General features: G+C 32.3%; 1 protein-coding gene across 4 annotated transcripts in view; it reads right to left on the minus strand.

Moving 5' to 3' along the window:
* Positions 1–815: 815 nt before the first annotated feature.
* ASZ1 (ankyrin repeat, SAM and basic leucine zipper domain containing 1) overlaps positions 816–20,423 on the minus strand; it is a 59,049-nt gene continuing 39,441 nt past the window's right edge. For 3 of the 4 annotated variants that reach the window (XM_070505592.1, XM_070505540.1, XM_014838421.3), the window contains exons 5-13: positions 18,380–18,491; positions 17,707–17,841; positions 15,458–15,582; positions 14,362–14,437; positions 13,278–13,334; positions 12,282–12,391; positions 5,708–5,813; positions 4,561–4,674; positions 816–1,272 (exon numbers count right to left, since the gene is read on the minus strand). In XM_070505592.1, the coding sequence (XP_070361693.1) occupies positions 1,120–1,272; positions 4,561–4,674; positions 5,708–5,813; positions 12,282–12,391; positions 13,278–13,334; positions 14,362–14,437; positions 15,458–15,582; positions 17,707–17,841; positions 18,380–18,491 (988 nt within the window). In that variant the 3' untranslated portion in view covers positions 816–1,119. The remainder of the gene's footprint in view (positions 1,273–4,560; positions 4,675–5,707; positions 5,814–12,281; positions 12,392–13,277; positions 13,335–14,361; positions 14,438–15,457; positions 15,583–17,706; positions 17,842–18,379; positions 18,492–20,423) is intronic. The other variant, XM_014838431.3, reaches the window with a different exon arrangement.

Consider the following 20,423-nt stretch of genomic DNA (forward strand, 5'->3'; position numbering starts at 1 on the left):
TTTATGAGGGATATCAGAAAAAAATATGTCTTGTTATGGCACTTAGGTTAAAACGTCAGACACCAGTTCCTTCCAATGACATTCTCAGAAAAAGAATGATGATTCGAGTCTTGCTGCTTTGGTATAACCAAGAGCAAAAATTGCCACTAATTATAGTTCCTTATGCTGTTCGTCTTTTCCACAATTTCTTCCCGTTGCTTTATGTTTACCTTTTAACAGCTGTAGATCAAGTGTATCTGTTCTGAGTATGGTACTATGTCAAGCAAGATTTAACTGCTATATTCCCTGCTAAAGTTGGCCTGCCTTTTTATTACCTTCACTTTTAAAATATGAATATCCTTATTTTGATTTTGAAAAAAAAACAAGGAAATCGTGTATTACTTCTTCAGATTGATATGGGAAATTATATGTCAAATGCCATTCACTTTCATAACATCCTCAAGAATGTTACACATAGTACACGTCATGTGTTCCCAGAAATACATTACAGGAAAAATTGTAATGTACTTTTGCTTTCCATGTTATTCTCTAAGTTTTCTGCTTTTTAAATTTACATTTAAAAAATTTTTCTTAGTTTTTTAATCCATAATTTCGATAATTCAAAAAAATTTACATTTTATTTTTATTCTTTACATTCTCTGGAATACTTTGAAAATTAATAATTTCCTAATAATGCTATAACTAAAAAAGTTACATAATAAATTCCTTATTATATAGTAGTGGAAGGGAAAAACAAGGACTAAAAGAAAGCTACTAATTTATGAACACTTTACAAATTCTCTGAGAGTCACCATGACAAATGAATACACTTTTTTAAATGTCAAAGAATATTAGATAAAACTTTTATTTTGAATGTGATTTAGAGTCAAAGGATCAAACTTAAGAATCACTTATAATTTACTGCTTGACCAAAATTAACATAAAAATATAACAAATTCTATTTTTAAGTCAAACTGACAAAGCACTTTCTAAAGAAAAACTTTCTGCTCTATGCTATCATAATTTTTCCTATGGAGTATTGGCAACGAATGTAGCTATACTGTGCCACAATTAGTTAAAAGCAACATTTTTAGGTAATTTCAATAAGATACACATAATTACTCAAAACAAATATTACGGTTATTGTCTCTGGAAAGTTAGCTTGCAAATGAAAAGAAGAAACCCAAATCCGCAGACTGTAATTGCTGTCCTCTTCAAAATTCTACTATTCCATGTAGATACTTCTTCCATTAATGGTATATGGGCTGGATCATTTTCTCGTTCATTTTGCAGCTAATATTTAGTGTGGGAAAAAAGAAAAGAATTAACGTATAGTACACTGAAAATAAAACTGTCTTTGATTTTTGAAAATATCATAATATCCATGTTAATTCACTTGACTTAGATGTAGTTAATGCAAGATTCCCATGGAAGATTTAAAGTGAACATGAAAGACACTCTTTCCCCAGGGTCCCATTACAGTAAATTACAAGTTTCAAATTAAAAATCAACGCTTTCATAGATCATTACATTTTAAAAACACGTTTTAATGTCAAGATATAAAGTTCTTTTAATGTTAAAGTTTCTATTTCTACCTATAAAGAATGATAATTCTTATTTTTTTCTTCTGTATTAAATCTGTATACCAAGTGATTTCTTAGAAAAAAAGTGAACCATTCTTACAGCATACCTATAATACATGAGATTTAAAAACTGGAAGATTTGATGCTAATGCTACAAGTTTAATCCTTTATTTAAATATAATTGCAGGAACAAATGTTAACAAAATCTTACACACTGTTTTTTAGCACTTCTCAGCAATGAGAGTATATGACTTAGCTTCTAAAATCCCAGAGATCTTTCTTTCTAAAGCAGGCTGCCCAACTCATGTGCGTGCATGTATGTGTATGTATCAGAGGGAGAGACAGAAAGAGAGAGATGAGAGTTGTTGGGGGAGGAGCAGAAGAGGCAGAACAGCAGAAACCAAAAGATCCTTGAAAGATAAAAAGAATCAGGCATATTTATAGAGTGATATTTACTAGAAACATCCTGTGCTGGAGTGGTGACATAAATACTTTCAACATTAGCAAGAATAACTACTTCTAAAATCTACAGTGTAAATATTTAATTAAAAAAGCCTGCAAAATTAATTTTAAATTTATAGCAGAAAACAGACTTCAATGCCAATCGCAGTAATACTGTATTCTTGGTCTAACTTCCAAATGGCTTCATTCAGCAACAGATTCCTTTTTGACACTGATGCTCCATTTACTGAATCCTGAGACAGTCACTCCTTTTATTAACCAATTACTTAGAATGACCCTTTCTGACAGGAGCCTGTCAGTGTGTTGGTTTGAAAGAGAGTGATGTGGTGCTAAAGTCCAGCCTTGACCTCTCCGACCCTCTCTCTTTGTTACCTTCATACACTTATCTATGATAACTCACATGTTGTTTTTTAAAAAAATTCCCTTCAATTATTGGTAAACTCTGAAATATCATAAGCTATCAGGCATGATAACATACTCTCAAATCTGGAAGCTCTCATAGTTCTCTACATCAAATCTCATTATGGTGATTACTAGTTGTTTAAGACTAATCCAGAAAAACCAAAGCACTAGCTCTAAAATTAAGACTTTCCTGACCAAAGAACTGTATCTGCCATTATTTTAAACCAACAAATGTGTTTTCAAGGCTAGTCCTTATATAAAAGTGTGTAAATTAAAGGTAGAGAATGCCACAGAACAAAGACATTCCATTTAGCTAAAGAAAGCTGAAATTTCTCTTTATAGGTACACATTATTAAAATAAATATTATGGTACCTGATTGAATTGTTTATGTTTCTGAGTCCAAGTCACTCCAAAGCAATGTTTCTTAATTTCATTCCTTTAAGAAAAATCTAGTCTCTGTAATTATATCTCAATCTTCCACCCCTACCAATTACTTGGAGAAACCAAATAATTACCAATCCTGAGGCAAAGACGTTTTAAGGAATTTCCTAAACATTAAAGGTTGATGCTTTGCAGGAAGTATCTTTATATAAATCTTTCCAAATTTCTCTCGGATCCCCATGAAAAACACCATGCTAAGTAAAATCAATACCATTTTCTTTCAATTCTTCTAGATGAATTAGTGAAGGTAGTGAAGATGAGTGGTATTCTAATATTCATGTTGTCACCAAGTTCAGAAAGTAGAAAATCAGATTTTTGTATGAGAAAGTTTATTTGGAGAGTGGCGTGGATTAAAGGAACGCAAAAGTGGAAGTAGACAGAATAATTAGGAGACTAATGTGTAGCGCAGTTGCCTGGCAAATAGCAGGCATTCTCATGTTTGTTAAGTGAATAACTATCAGAGAATACAACTTTTAAGATGGCTCTTTCTGTGGAAAGGAGTCATCTTCTACAAGAATTTTTGAATATATTATTCATTCACTGGTTTAAAATGTCTTTATTCTCCTGTTATTTTGTAGAATTTGCTTCACAATTTTCTGCTCACTTTTTTAAAAGATTCCTTTTGATTGAACATATGTTAATAGTTAGAATGACAAATTATCTGGAATGTGCATAAAGTTTATTTTGAGGAAAATAATTTTTTTGATAAAATATTAATGAAAATATTAAACAACTTATGGGTTGAAGCTATACAAATTTATGCATAATCTAATGTACACATCAGATATTTTATAAAATCTTTATAGGTATAAAATATATTTATTAAATAGACTTGGAAAACTCAGAAGAGATTTCTCTAGTTGAGTGAAAATGTTTTCCTTTTTACCTATCTTCAACAGAGTTCCCTATTTCAAGCTTAGACTTTGTTATAGCCAATCTTCTTAAAGGGGGAAAAAATAACCTGTCCTTAAATCCAGATATATACCTCTATGTAAGTATAGAAACAAGAACCAAAAAAGCCCATACCCTCTAAAAAAGTCAAAATAAAAGATATTATAGAAAGTCTAGAAAAGAGAAGGAATATTTCACCCACAATCCTACCTCATTAACAGGGCTAATAAACATTTCATTTTGGTAATTTTTCATCTGCACATTAAAATATAAGTAAAACTTACAAATATAACTTCATATCTTTAACATGTTGATATTTGATTTTCATTATTTTTTCAACTGGCTGAGTATCATTATAACAAATGGACGTACCGTAATTTATTAAATCATTCTTCTAGCATAGGACACTTATGGTACATACAATTTTGGAATCATTAAACTACTATTGAAAGATATAAATATTTTTATGGTCCTTGGCACATCTTGTCAAACTGTTTTTCAAAGGGGTGTGACACCAGTCTCACAAGAAAATATGAGTTTGGTGAACTCTAACCAGTAATAGGTGGGGTAATATATTTTCCCCATGTAATTTACAAGATGAAGACGACATATCATTGTTCTTTTAGTATGCATTTCTTTAATGACCAAAAATATTTGTTTCCTATGTATATTTCTTCTTATGGAAACTGTCATTTTTCCACTTGTCTAAAGAAGCTTAAGTTGCTCTTGTCAGAATTACTTCATTGTCTTAGCATATTATGCTATAAATCATTTATTCCCCTTTTTATGTTAAATATATACCTTCTGAATTAAGTCTTTTAGTTTGCAGACCTCTTCACTCAAATCTTCCACCTTACCAACTAGTTCTTCACAAACTGAAGTAAAATTCCGGGGAGAAGCCCATTCTAGTACTATCTGTTAATATTTTCAAAAGTTACACTTTAAAGAATGGGAAACAATTTTTCACAAGTTTATATCCACAAAAATTATACAACATTCTTAAACATTAAACTATATTAATTGAAAAGCAGTTTTGTTCAGGATAAATCCTGACACCAAAAAGAAATCAGTAATTTTATATAAATAGTCAAATCAGTTTCCTGAATGCATTACTAAATGTTTATGTCCAGTCATGCAATGCACAATGATGTTTTGGTCAACTACAGACCACTTATACAACACAGGTCACAGAGGATTCGTACCATATAGCCTAGGTGTGCAGTAGGCTATACCATCTAGGTTTAAGTACACTCTGTTCACACAACAACGAAATCACCTAACAACGCATTTCTCAGAATGTATTCCCATTATTAAGTGATGCATGACTATATATTTAATGTTATGGAAACTAATACTAGTAATAAGAATCTTTGTGGTGAACAAATAAATTCATGAAGGTTTTAAGAATGACATGATTCTCATAGTGTTATATAAAAATCATACGAAAATAAGTGTATTAAAATTTTTTCACTATAGACAAACAGCTAAAAGCAAATCACATGAAAAACTCTACAAAATAAGTCTTCTATTTACAGGTCACTTACACTTTCCCTATTTAAAATTTCTTTCATTAAAAAACCCTTGTATTGATATGGTTTTTAATAACACTGAACACACTGTTTTGTTTCAGCTTTCACTTGGGTCTCCTGTCACTTTATATTTTAAACAATTAAATTCCCTTTAAGAACAAACGGTAAGTTTCATACACAGATCAGTTTAATTTTTGCTCTGACTCATTTTGCTTTTCTTGAGGGCTAGAACACAAAGTTTTTCAATTAATTAGTGCGTAAAGGAGTAATCCTAAACAAATTGACTTATTTAGATCTTAAATGATTTTGTAGAAGAAAGATACAATTTTACCAGATCACTACTGTTTATTATCATTAACTTATCTGGAATGTTCTTTGGAATACATACTTTACTTCACTTAATAACTCTTGTAGAATACCTTGTGAGAATTTACAGGCAACTCATTAATGATATTCTGTACAGCTGTTATTAAGTGGCCACACTGTTTGTTTAATTTCAGAAGAAAGTTGAGGAACTCATCACCACTAAAGAGAGGAAACAAACAAACAAACAAACAGGAATCACTAATACAAGCAATTTAATTCTTCTACTGGGCTAGTTACTCAATGTCTAGTCATAATATTTACTAGATTCTTTAAAAAATATGTATAGAACAGATAATATGTACTAGCAACCAAAAAAGACATAGAGTATACAAGGAAAATCAAGTCTCCAATCTTAAGGATCTCCAAAGTTCAGGATGAGAGGCAAACATACAATTATAGCATTGTTATTCACAGGGACAAATTAAAAAGGAATATAAAAGTACCAATATTTGAGTATCATGCGAAGGCACTGCGCTGGTTATTTTGCATTTATTATTCTTTTAATTCCTCCTAACAACTCCTGTAAGGTAGATGTTGTTAATATTACTTCACAGTCGAAACTTCTAAAACTCAAGAGACAATGAACTTAGTATAATAGGAATAGGAAATTAGTAATATTTCATAGAGATGATACTTGAACTGAGTCTGGAGCTTAGGAATAAATACGTCAAGTAGGTAAGGAAGAGAAGGGATTCTGCATGGAGAGAATAGCAGGTGCAAAAGTATGGGGTAGGAGGTCACCAAAGTATAACTAAAGCACAATTATGGGAAGCAGTAAGAAAAGAGGCTGGATGTCACCATTTTTAAGGACCTTTTGTGACATGCTAAGGGATTGAATTTTCTTTTAATAATGCAGAGTTACTAAAGGATTTTAAACAAGAAAGTAGAAAATCAGATTTTTTGTATGAGAAAAGTTTATTTGGGGAGTGATGTGGATTAAAGGAACTTAAAAGTGGAAGTAGAGAGAATAATTAGGAGACTAAGGGAAAAATCCCCCTAAGAGATGATGAAGGGAAGCTTAAACTAAGAATCTGGCAGCAGCAGTCTGACTGAGGGGAGAGGGGAGAGTGGTGGTTTAGAAACATTTAGGAGATAAACTGAAAAGTTGGTGATAGATTGCTTGTAAAAGAAAATGAAGAGTCTAAGACGAGTCTAAGTTTTTTGGTTTCAATGGTGGTGCCACCAAGCAGGGAAGTGAATTCAGGAGTGGGTTGTGGGGAAAGGAGTGGGGTGAAGAGAAAACATTATGGCATAATAATTAAGAACACAGACTTCAGAGTCAGGAAGACCTGAGTTTGAATTTAGCTTCCACGCTTATTAGCTTTATGATCATGGGCAAGCCTAATCTTCAGTCAAATATTTCCATATCTCTAGAATTGAGATAAAAGGACTGTCAGAAAGACTGAAAAGGCATCTAGCAGTTTGTCTAGCTCATAGACGGCATTCAAACAAACTTAATAATGATGCTGATGGCAATGATATGTAGACAAGTAGGTGACAACAACCAGTAAGCAGCAGAAAATGTCAGTCTTGTAGAGATACTTACCCTGAGGTCCACAGATTCACGAGGCTAGACAGAATTCAGGGAGATGGTGAACTTAGATGGCAAAAAATCACATATTTATTTTCACTAACCTCTAAAAGAAATTCAGTCTTTCCTTCAATTGTGAATGTAGGCACAAACCACAGTAGTATTAGAAGTGTCTGTAACTTGGTCACCAATAGAAATCAAGACTATGGTCATGGAGAAAAAGGATACATATTATGAAGAAGGGAGAGTTGACAGGGGCAGAAGAAAGCTATCAAAGGTAAAGTAGCCTGAGAAGAAGAAAATCAAGAATTAAGGTTTGTTATAAAAGGCCATGTAGGAGATGGATTCAAGAAGAAGGAAAAAGTCAAGCATATTAAATAATTAAGATAAGTCTACTGATTCTGGCAATGAAGAGACACTGGTGACTAGATTAGTTTCAGTGACAGAGGCCAATTTATAGAGAAAGTGTCACAGAAACTTATACAACCCCAATAGAAGAGTAGACCAAGGATATGAATGGGTAATTCAGAGAAAAAGAAAAAACAAAATTTAAGTGGATAATAAGTATGGGATTACAATAAAAATAAGATGTCACCTTCTAGTGGAATGATGAAAATTAAGTAGGTCATTAATATCAAGAGTTGACAACAGTGTGAGATGACCTTTCTGGAGAGTCACATAGCAGTATATACTATAATAAAAATGCACACAAAAACTACTACTAAGGGACCAAAAGGTACTTCTGACTCCAAATGAAATTCTTATAGGTAGAAGTTTCAACTATATACTATACAAAGTTTCTTTCATGCTGTTTCCAGGAGGAAAGGTTATAAAAAGCAAGGAAAGTCAACCTCCAATGAAACTTAATAGCAAACTTTTTCTCTAAGATACATTGCTAGGACTTATATAGTATTTTCATTTAAAACAAGTTTTTTTCTTAGCTATCAGGTTGAAAAATAAACAGTTCAAATAAAATAAAGATTTAAACTTTATGAACATAACATATATAATCAAGTCACCAAAAGTGAAAAGTGTCTGATGCTTTATAAAAGCATAGTGAAATTACAAAATTTAAACAGGCTCTTGTTCTATTTAGCAAAAGTGGTATTTATAAAAGCATTTTCAAAATAAATATAATTAATTCTTCTTTATTCCTTTTTCTTTTTGATTTTTTAGAAAGAACAGAACTTGAACACATTTTTTTCAAACAGCAGTCATTACTTAATTTTTGTTTCCATGTGATATTTATCTAAGACACACTTATAGCTTAGATTTCAGTGCTCTTTAAATACTCAAATTTTATTTACTATCAATAAAAGCAATCACTACTAGATGAGTAATTCATTAATGTCCTATATATTTTTATTTAATGAGCCCAAGGAAATTAAGATCCACTGAGAACTATCACTCAAAATATCAACTGACAGCAGTTATATAATTCTAGGTAGGCAATTCACACATATATATGTGGGATATAAACTTGTAAGCTCTTATTCTGAATAAAGACTGGTACATTAACAACTCAGTTCATATAAGCAAATAATATTAACAAAATTACATAGTCTTAATGAATGGAAGGAAAATATATACCTTTCTTCCGATATATACTTTTCAGGGCCACTGAATATGGATAGGCAAGTTGTAAAAAAACACACCTCTGTAGTGTGCCATTTATCACATACTATGTGAATGGCTGGCCACTCCCCACCCCAGAGCTGTACAGTATACCACCTACATACTTCTGCATGGCAGTGCTGATAATTTCATACTTATTTAAAGAATTCAAAATAAGCAGATACGGTATAGGGACGGTAGACTGAATCATGTCTTTTCTACTGAACCAAATACTACCAGGCCTCTCTCAGCTGGAAGATTATCCTTCAAGCCTCAATGACATGAGGCCTGGCCATGTGATTTACCTCCGCAAATAAAATATGACTGGAAGTGGCTGTGTAACTTTTGAACAGAAGCTTTATGAGCCACACTGACTAGTTCTGCCAGCTCTCTTTTCCCTTTGCCACAAAAGCAGCATGTCCTGGGCTGTTTCTCCAGCCTGTTCTCAGAAAAATAACAGGGAGTATATCTACTGCAGATGACCCATGATATAGGTGATCAAGAAATAAACTGTTGGAGCTGGCCTGGTGGTGCAGTGGTTAAGTTCACACATTCCGCTTGGACTCACCGGCTTGGATTCTGGGTGTGAACCTATGTACCGCCTGTCAAGCCATGCTGTGGCAGGCATCCCACATACAAAGTAGAGGAGGATGGGCACAGATGTTAGCTCAGGGCCAGTCTTCCTCAGCAAAAAGAGGAGGATTGGCAGTAGATGTTAGCTCAGGGCTAATCTCCACCTCCCCCACGCCCGCAAAAAAAAATAAAGAAACTTTGTTATTGTAAGTCATTTAGATTTAGAAGTTATTTGTTACTGCAGCATAACCTTGTGTAAGCTGACTAAAATAACAGGCCAGATTTTAAAAAAGTGAAGTCAAGTATTAGGATACAATTTATACTTGAAAGGTACTGCAAATAAAAGTACTACGTGCTCACTGTAGAATATTGGCAAAAATCAAAATGACCAATACTCTTAACCACTCAAAGATAATGATGGGTACTATTTTCTTCCAGAATGTTTTCTTATAGTGCACATTTTCTTCCAGTATTTTTCATATGCATATATACAACTGGCGTAAGACCTCACTCCATTTTACATTTGCTTTTTACTTTTATTGAGTATTTTCCCATGACATTAAGTCTCAAAATAATCTTAATAACAGAATAAAATAATTATATTGATGCAATATAATTCAACTATTCCCCTGATGTTAAATATTTAGAGTTTCCAATTTTAGAATGTTTATAAATAACAGACGTGAACGATATATTTTTACATAAAATTTTGTATCTATACAGATTTTTCTTTTGGGAGGATAGTTTCCTTAATAGCCATAATTTTGAGCTACCTTTTATACATTCAAGTAGCTGTCAGGCTCAGAGAAGGGATCTGGGCAGAAAATGTTGAATATGTAAAGACATGGATGAAAGCTTACTACTTCTCTTCAAAATATCTCAAAATAGTAAGAGACTGGTTATTAATATCTTTAAAGTGTATTCTCTAATTCTGCAAACATACTAAGGCTAAGTATACGAAAAAGTAAATGTATTGTGCATATGTGTTCTTGTAACAGACTATTTTAGAAAATTTAACACATAAAACTATCTTAAAATAAGTCAGTAGCTAAATTGTTGAAGTCGCATTACCAGAAGATTATAATCAATCAGTTCAACTTTTCCTGCTGTTAGTTTTCTTATGACTTAATGACTAATTTCTTCTTTAAAGAATGACTTTGAACAAATGGGAAGTAAAACCTTTTCCATAACAGCATGTAAACAAAGTCTATGATTTAATAACAAGGTCAAATTCCTGAAATATATGTCTGCCAGTTTTATTTTTTAAAAAATTTAGCAGTTTTAATAAGTGAACCATTCAGGATTCTGCACGTTCTTTAAGTCTATTAAATACCACAAAGTAAAGTCAAACAGGCAACTCTGCCACCATACAAATAAGTTATATTAAAAACTTTAATTTTCAAGTCAGTCATATAGAACTTAGAATATTCCTTCATAGAAACAATAAATTAAAAAAGTAAAGAAAATGAACAAAGAGATTCAAGAAGGTTTGCTGATTTTGTCTTCACAACTGAAATTCTTTACAATGTATTTACATATTTAAGAGCTATAATGTTATTCTGAAACAATGATGAGGTATTATTTTGAATATAGATTATCTTGTTATAAGGAAATATATTAAGAGAAAAGGAAATAATTTAACTTTGCAATAAAGTTTTTAAAGAAATCTGCACCATCTAAATTATCTCCTGGAAGACGTCTCTAAATTCTAAAATGGTGTGAAATCTATTATTCATGTATTCAATCAATGTTTACCAGAGTTGCAGTGTTAGTTTTAGGCAGGTTACACCACTGATGATACTGCTGCATTTGTTGGTATTATAAATTATCGGATTTAACTTGGATGAACTTCAAGGAAATTAGGCTGACTGAAAAAAGCCAATCAACTAAGGATACATACTGTAGGATTCCATTTATGTAACATTCATGAAGTAACATCATTATAAAGATGGATAACAAATTATTGGTTGCTAGGAGTTAGGGATGGGGGAGTGGGTCTGGCTATAAACGGGTAGTATGAGGGTGCCTTGTGGTAATGGTATGATAAGTATATTGATTGTGGTAGTGGTTACATGAAGCAACACGCGTGATAAAATTGCATGGAGCGATAGACATATACAAATGAGCACATGTACAACTGGTGAAACACAAATAAGCAATATGGGTTGTTCCAATGTCAGTTTTCTGGTTTTGATATTATACTATAGTTTTGCAAGATATTAACACTGGACGAGACTGGATGAAGGGTGCATGATACCTCTCTGTACATTTCTTTGCAATTTCCTGTGAATCTATAATGATTTCAAATACAAAGTTAAAAAAATCATTTACTGCTCTGCAATATATTAATAAAATCAAATGCCATTATTTTCAAAATAGATTTTAGATTACTAATATTACTAATAATCAGTGCTGACAAGTTTCTAATAATTGTAAGTGAACTTTATATATTGATAACATAATTTCTTAAAGAATAAAGCTAAAAATAGAGCTGAGAAAATACATCTGAGGTACATAAGAAATGCTTTATTATTGCCCTAGGCAAAAATATCACTACTTTGAATTTTCAATTTGACACTTAAAATGATTTAAAGAGAATATGAGCTATACTATTAAAATAATGGGATCTCTTATATAGTTCATTTAGCAAAATGCTACGAAAAATAAAACAAAAAATATTTATGTGACTTAACGAGAAGCTGCATTGTTCTTCTTCATAAAATGACTTTTAACGATTAACTTGATAAAGAATCTCCCATTTCAGAACATGGTATATTGCAAAATGAACTATCCATTTCCCTAGGAAAATGATGGTATCAAATAAAATGACTCAGATGTTATCAAAATTAAACTAAAAAAGAACAGTTGGTTCTAAAGAATATTAATGTAAACCAATAAATTAATTTTACCTGATTTCCAACTTTGCCATTTCAGGTAATTCTCCAAATTTTATCTCTTCTACCTCTAGTTCTTTAAGAGCAGCCAGAATTTTCTGCTGATCTTTATTGGTAATTCCATTCTAAGTAGAAATAATTTTAAGATGCAATAACACAGTTATATTTGAATAATTTAATATCCAAAATTACTAAAGACATTTTCTACTTGATTGATTCACTTCTTGGAAAGACAACAAACATACTGAAAAATTATATGGTTTGCTTGTAACCGACTGACAAGGTTATATCATTAAAATATCTACATATACAGAAACTATAGTCAATATTTTGCAATACATAACAATTGTGATGGATTCTAAAAACAAATCATTAGATTTTAATATATAATCTTTCCAAAGCAAAACAAATTGTCTGTATTCTACCTTTAACTAAATTTTCTATCCTGAATTTAGCTAGTGTAATTTGATTTTTACTGATACTAAAGATTTCAAGTTTCAATGTATTCATGCAGGAAGATCATACTTTTTAGGAATCCTATTTATTAAAATATCTCTAATATTTCCCAGAGCTGTTTTCAAATTGTTACTTAATAATATTAGATGGCAAAATAATAAGTCTTGATCATTTTGAGAATCCAGGAAAAGGGAGTATTTTCATGATACATGTTCATACCCACATACACAAAAACCCACCTCTTATTCCTAAGCAACCTATTTTACACTGTTTCACAAATCTATGTCACATTTAGAAATCAAGCACCAGTTTTAGTTGAGATGTCATGACTAACCTGAAGAAAAATAACCTCTAAGTCTTTAAATGTTCTTAAAGGAACTTAATACTGTAGCAGAAGACTTTAGATGTGGTTATTCACCATCTTATCTAATCAAGGACCTAGCAAAAGATCACTCACAGTCTGCAGCTCCAGGATTTTACAAGTAGAAAATAAAAGGATCCACAATTTTAAAAATATGAAAGAGAATGTCTGGAGTTTTTGAACTTGATACCAACCTTTGTAAACTCATCTTTCCTCATGGTCAAAAGGTGTCTTAAAGTTATATCCCTTTCCTGTAGAAAGGAAAACAATGCCACCTTTCAATATAAATAAAACAGTAGAAGGGAAAGTAGGCAAGTGTACACAAGTTTGTCAGTTATATGCTACCCTCCTAAACAACTTTCAGCCTCCTAGAGGGGATAGGATATGCAGGTATAGAACTACACAACTGGGTAGGCAGTAACAATAATATGTATAATTACCCCAAAAGTATAAACATAGCTAGGTTTCCAGATTCAAAGAAAATGATTACAACTTATATTTTCTTACATAAAAAGATAAATCGCTCTCGAAAATTTGACAGAAATTGTTTTATGGATATTTTAAATTTCTAATTGTATCACATTAAAATCAATAACATTTAGTTTTACTCAATATTTCTCAAACGGGAAGAAGTTTCAAGATTGTACAATAAAGTCCAATTCTGAACTACCTAAACAGAATGTGCATATTCCTAAGGAGAGCCTTCTTAAACAGTGCTTTACTGCTTCAGTATCAGCTAAATGGCTGATAACCGTCACCTATTCAAATCCCATAATGCATGCCTAAAGTACCTAGACCAGTGCTTGGCATATGATCTAATTTAATCTTCATGACAACCATACACTAGGTATTATTATCACCCTTATGAAAAGAAAAGAGAGAGATTTAGGTAACATATTTCAGTTAATAATCATTAGGGCAAGAAGGATATCAAGTTTATTGGGTTTAAAATCATGCCTCTTATAATAATAGTCTATACAGGAAGATAAGCAACTGCAGAAACAAACTAAGGGCTTAGGTGTACTAGGAGGAGTTCTGTGAAGCTTCAGGCGGTGAGTAAAAGCTGTTAAATCCAGCCAGATTCTAATTTATGTAAATTTCTAAAATAATAAATTTTTGAAATGCTTATAAGTTTAAAATGGGATTTACTACAAATTATGGAGAAAAGTGCATTTGGTACTCTTTCATAAGCATGCTTATGAATTAATATTTAGTGTTATGTTAACCAACAAATAAACATACATACATTAAGTCAATATAGCCTATAGAAAATCTTACCTTTAATAAATCTGTCATATGTTCAAGTCCAAGACCATGTAAAAATATTTCCAGATCTCCAAATGCTGTATATGAACTGTACATATTTATAGCAATGTCAATTTCAGAACAGACTATAAATGCACAAACAATAAATATATATTTATAATGCAGAGAAAAAAGGAGAATAAGAATGAGTAAGAATGAATCTATGTAGAATATATTTGCAAATTTACACATCTGTGTTATACAAAAGTGATAAGACAGATTTCTTGAGTGAAGATATCCTAAACAGAGGAAACAGAGATAGTAAAACATAGCTCATCTTTCCTAAGAGTAAAAATAGTTGCCGACATGTACGTTCCTTGTGAGATATCTGTACGTGAAAGTTTCTTTAATTGCAGGAAGTAAAAATTTAATAACAATTTTAAATGTGGGTAAGTAGAGAATAATTTTGTGGCCATGTATATTGAACAACTATGTTCAGAAAAAAATTTTTTTTTTTTTTTGAGGAAGATCAGCCTTGAGCTAACCACTGCCAATCCTCTTCTTTTTGCTGAGGAAGACCTGCCGTGAGCTAACATCCATGCCCATCTTCCTCTACTTTATATGTGGGACGCCTACCACAGCATGGCGTGCCAAGCGGGGCCATGTCCACACCCGGGATCTGAACCAGCAAACCCTGGGCTGCCAAGAAGCGAAATGTGTGAACTTAACTGCTGTACCACCAGGCTGGCCCCAGAAAAAAAAAATTTTTAACTTACCAGAAATGTGCTAACAAGAATTAGAAAGCAAGATGCAGTCTAGTTTGAACACTAACAAAAATATAATCTTAGAACCTTTTAGAAATAAATTTATTGTTGAAATTTTATTTAAAGTAAAAAATCATTCTCATTACTGTTAGTACACATATATAAAAATTTTCTAAAATTCTGGAGAACAAAGCACTTAAAATCCAGACATTTCCATAAAATACTTGTAAAATCCATAAAACACTTGTAAAAGTTTAAAATATCATATATTTAAGTAATTTATCACATTTATTACAAATAATCAAAACATGTACATTTTTTACTCATTTATGGGTATTCTGTTGAACAAAAACATGCTATGTTACCTAAATATGTGATCTTTTTCTTTATCAGACTTTGTTGTCAATAGCTTACAAATAGTCTCTTCTTTAGTTAGCTGTTGAAGCTTTCCTTCCAATGGATTTAAAGTCAAAGAAAGAAAGTTGAAGATCTGAAAAAAGTTAACAAGCCATTCAAATATAGTTATTATTATATACTATCATGTTACACTTAACATAAACTAAATGATTATTTTATTTGTATGTTATTTCACATGTATTATTTTATATATATCATTTTATATCCATACAGGAAATTTTTGCAAGGTGAGAAGGACAGAGTAATCACAACTTATTATTCTGAGAATAACTTTTTTTTTTTGAGGAAGATTAGCCTTGAGCTAACTACTGCTCTTTTTGCTGAGTCCTCCTCTTTTTGCTGAGGAAGCCTGGCCCTGAGCTAACACCCGTGCCCATCTTCCTCTCCTTTATATCTGGGATGCCTACTACAGCATGGCGTGACAAGCAGTGCCATGTCCGCACCGGGATCCGAACCAGCGAACCCTGGGCCACCAAGAAGCGGAACGTGTGAACGTAACCACTGCGCCACCGGGCTGGCCCCTGAGAATAATTTTTATAAAATCAAGTAAATATTTCCTTGACCTAAAATAATAATCAGAAAAGAAACAAAAGTACATATAATTCAAAATGGTAAAAATTCAAGGAAGATAATTAGTAATATTTTCAGTAAGACATAAAACAGGGGCTGGTCCAGTGGTGTAGTGGTTAAGTTCACGTGCTCCGCTTGGGCTGCCCAGGGTTCACAGGTTTGGATCCTGGGCATAGACCTAGCACCACTCATCAAGCCACACTGTGGCAGTGTCCCACATAAAACAGAGGAAGATTGGTGCAGATGTTAGCTCAACGACAATCTTCCTCAAGCAAAAAGAGGAAGATTGGCAACAGATGTTAGCTCAGGGCCAAAATTCCTCACACACACACACACACACACACACACACACACACAAGATATAAAACAAAAATAAAAATTCCATTTTGGTAAGTGACTCAGAAAGATTAAGCACTAAGGTAGTACTTTAAATACACTGTTAAGTAGGTATAAAGTAATAAGCATGACTAAACATATATACAAATCCCAACTGTACACTCAAAGAGATATGGTAAAATTCCTTAGTTTTAAAATCTAACTTTTCAGTAAGTCAAAGTTATGTCACATAATCAGCCAAAATATAAAATCAAATCTCACTTTAAGAAAAAATTTATGACTCCAAATAATCTTTGATGTTCATAAATTTCTTAATATGTCAAATTTGGTGTCATCTACTCTACATTTAATAATGCAGTAAACTAATAAAAAGTTTTCAGATTTTCACAGCTTAGAAGAAAAACTGTAGATTTCCTTTGGAAGTTTCATAGGGTTTTAGCGATCAGTATTTACTCTAGAATAATTTTGGAAAAGCAGATTTGAGTTAGAAAATGATAGGCATGTTTATCCGATTGCTTAAAAAATAGAGGGTTATCCTACATGCAGTAAAAGTGGCAAGGTCTGATTATTAAAGGTGGAAACTTTGGAATGTCATATGCTTTTAAATTCAGAAACTCAGTTTTAGAAGCTCTTGGACTATATAATTTACTTTTACAGTTGTATTATGTCTGACCCTTGCTTAGAAATTATAGACCTTTGGCTGAAAGCTTTAATATTCAGACCAAAGGTTTATCTCAGTAAAGTAATGTATGAAAAATATTTATTATTGACTTTTAACATCTGAATGACAATAGATCATATACTCAAATATGTTATCACTTTATTATATACCTTGTTACACATATAGGAGTAAATGTAGCTTAAAGGATTTAATTTTTAAATTGTCTAATATGTGTTAATAAAAATTTAAAAAATATTTTAATTTCATGTTCAAATTTTCAAATTTTACTCAAGTTTTCTTGATACACTAATTTTTAAAAATCTGGATCAGTGTGAAATGTTTAAACAAATAACCTATTACAATTTTATTTCTAGGGCCCAAACTAAGTCTTTATTATCCCTTTATATAGCTTTTAAATTACTACATTACAAATGCCTCTTATTTGGTAAAGGATGAATACTGTTGTAAAATAAAGTTTTCATTACCTGGCTGGAGGAAAATTACATATTTAAAAATTTAATAATAGCCAGGTACACTATTATCACAGTTGTGAATTCTAACAAACAATACAAAGTTCTACAAATAATAATGTAACATGCCATAAAAAAGTTAATTTAATATGTAGGATACCTCTAGATGTTTATTTCTTTTTGCAATTTCACTTGGTGTCTTTCCATCTTTGGTTTGTAGCATTTTATTAGCTCCAAGTTCAAGCAATTTCAAAACTACATTTTTATGACCCTGACGTGCTGCCCATGTTAATGCCTGTAAGTGGGGTAAAATGAAGATCGTTTTAAACAGAGGGAGTGTGAGACAAAGAGGAAAACTTTTCAACAGTATTTATGGCACAATAAAAAAGTGAACATGGTTAATTAATGAGATGATCCAAGCTCTTTATTTCACGATATAACGTAAACATATTTCCAAAGTTGTAATCGCAAAGCAGACTGCCAGCGCTCACTGATTTTATAAAACCAAGTAACGTTTTACACAGTCAAGTGATGTTATAGAATAAAATGATTTACCTGCCAATCACTGAATTGTTTTCCATTAAAAAGCACTCTGTGTGTATTCTAGAGCACAGGCTTTGTTGTGTGTTACAGCTTCTGTGTCAAGGGGGGAGTACCAAGTGTCAGATAATTCCCTTTTTCTACTTCAGCTGTGGCTTTTCTTCACCAAACAGTATTATATCCCAGGCCTTCTGTAATTTTTACTTCTTAAAACCGTTTTTCGTGGACTACTGATAATAAGAAGATAGCAATGTCTTAGAAATAAAAAGGAACATTGTAAAAGTGATTCTTACAGTATAACCATTCTCATCCTGGGTATTAACTTCTGCTCCATGAGCAACAAGGAGAGCAACAACCTGAGGGTGACCATCCCGTGCAGCATACATGATTGGAGTCATAAGTCTCCTAAAAAGGAGGAAAAAAAGAAACACTTGTGTTAATGCTGCCATTGACAGCTACTCAATTTCATGAATTTTACCATACACAATACCATCAGTACTGTTTTGAAAGCAAAGAAAACGAAATGAAAGCTTTTAATAAGTCAGGTAATTTAAAAATCCAGTCTCTCAGTAAATAAATGTGAAGACTGCATTTTTAAAAGTATTGAGTGCTTACACAGCACCCTCTAGTGAAGAAACGTGTTTTTAAAAAATCACTAAACAAGCCACACTTTCTGATATGAAGTCTCCTTAACTTACATATTCATGTAAAATATCAGAGTACCCACACTATGCTTATGCTGGGAACATGGTAATGAATGACACAAATAAGGTCCCTGTCCTCTCAGGACTGCTCATACTAAATGCTTATTATATTTTATTTAATAAAAGCGTAAGTATAAAACTTTCTCTTATTTCTTAATATATTCTGTTATGATTCTACTTTAGTTTAGGACTGAAACAATTTTACCCTGACTTGGACGCTTACGCTAATCAAGAAAGAGATCAGTCCAATAGGTTAGCCAGACTCTCTGAGACTATTTTCTGGGAGAACATAGTGGTTTCCCTCTAGTGTATCATTTCCCAAAATTAGAGATTCAATCCCTCTACTTCTGGAAGTTAGTCAGCTTCTGGACCTACTACAAAGGTCACCAGAAAGATTCTATCAGTTCTATTTGGGCTAAACTTAGTATCATGGTCTGTTTTAAAGGAGGTCTGGGATTCTGGACCTAATCTTCCTGAGTTGCCTCAAATATCTGATTTATAAACAAAGATGTTCACAAAAGAACAACAAATTAAATAACTGCAGAATTCTCTGTTTTGATTTCACTAAGGAAGTTCATCTTGGTTACTCACATTACATACACTACCTATAAATAGGATATTTTTCTATAAGGTTTGTTAACATAAGGTATATCCTGAATCTAATCACTTCACACCAATGTCTTTGGCACAAAAAGAATCACACATTTATCTGTTTCTTCTACTTCCTGGTACATCACAATTTCAATGTTTTATTGGAAGTTATATGCTAAGGTAGTTGTCAACATTGCCTCTTTTACCTGGAATGTTTCCTACAACTAATCATTCAAATTCTTCACTAAGTCTAAAACAGACCTCTTGATGCCTCTCCCTCCACCCTACTTCCCTCACACAGCCCAAATCTGCTCCTTCCAATCTTTGCTATTTCACAAAGCTACCATTAACCACAAAACTCGGGCCTAAGACTAAGCATCATTCATGACTGTTCTCCATCACTCCATATATAAGTCATCAGCAGGTCCTATTGGCTCTACCTTCATAATATATTCTGAATCTAATCACTTCATTAGCCACTGTAAGTAGTCCAAGTCATCACCATATTTCTCTGACCCATATTATTGCAATAGCCTCATAACTGCTCTCCATGCTTCTACTCTTGCCCACTTACAGTTTATTCTTTCTGAAAACGCCAAGTTCTTCCCTTTTCAGGGACTGTGCAAGTGCCGTTCCCTCCATCTTTCCCTAGACCTTCATACCGCACACTCTTATTCAGAGGAGCAGATCAATAAAATTGACGAACCTAGCCAAACTAATCAGGAAAAAAAAAAGAGAAGACACAAGCTACCAGTGAGGTATAAGAGAGGGGACATCAGTACAGTTTCTCCAGATTTAAAAGCACAAGGGACTATTATGAACAAATTTATATCAATAAATTAGACTATGAAATGGACAAATTTCTCAGAAAAACACAAACTACCAAAGCACACTCCTAAAGAAATAACCTGAATAGTCCTATATTTATAGAAAATTGAATTAGTAATTAAAAACCTCCTACATTCGGGTGGTGAACATGATGTAATGTACACAGAATTTGAAATATGATGTACATCTGAAAATAAAAAGAAAAAAAAAACCC

The sequence above is a fragment of the Equus asinus genome, chromosome 1 (assembly GCF_041296235.1).
Source record: "Equus asinus isolate D_3611 breed Donkey chromosome 1, EquAss-T2T_v2, whole genome shotgun sequence".
Lineage (NCBI taxonomy): Eukaryota > Metazoa > Chordata > Mammalia > Perissodactyla > Equidae > Equus > Equus asinus.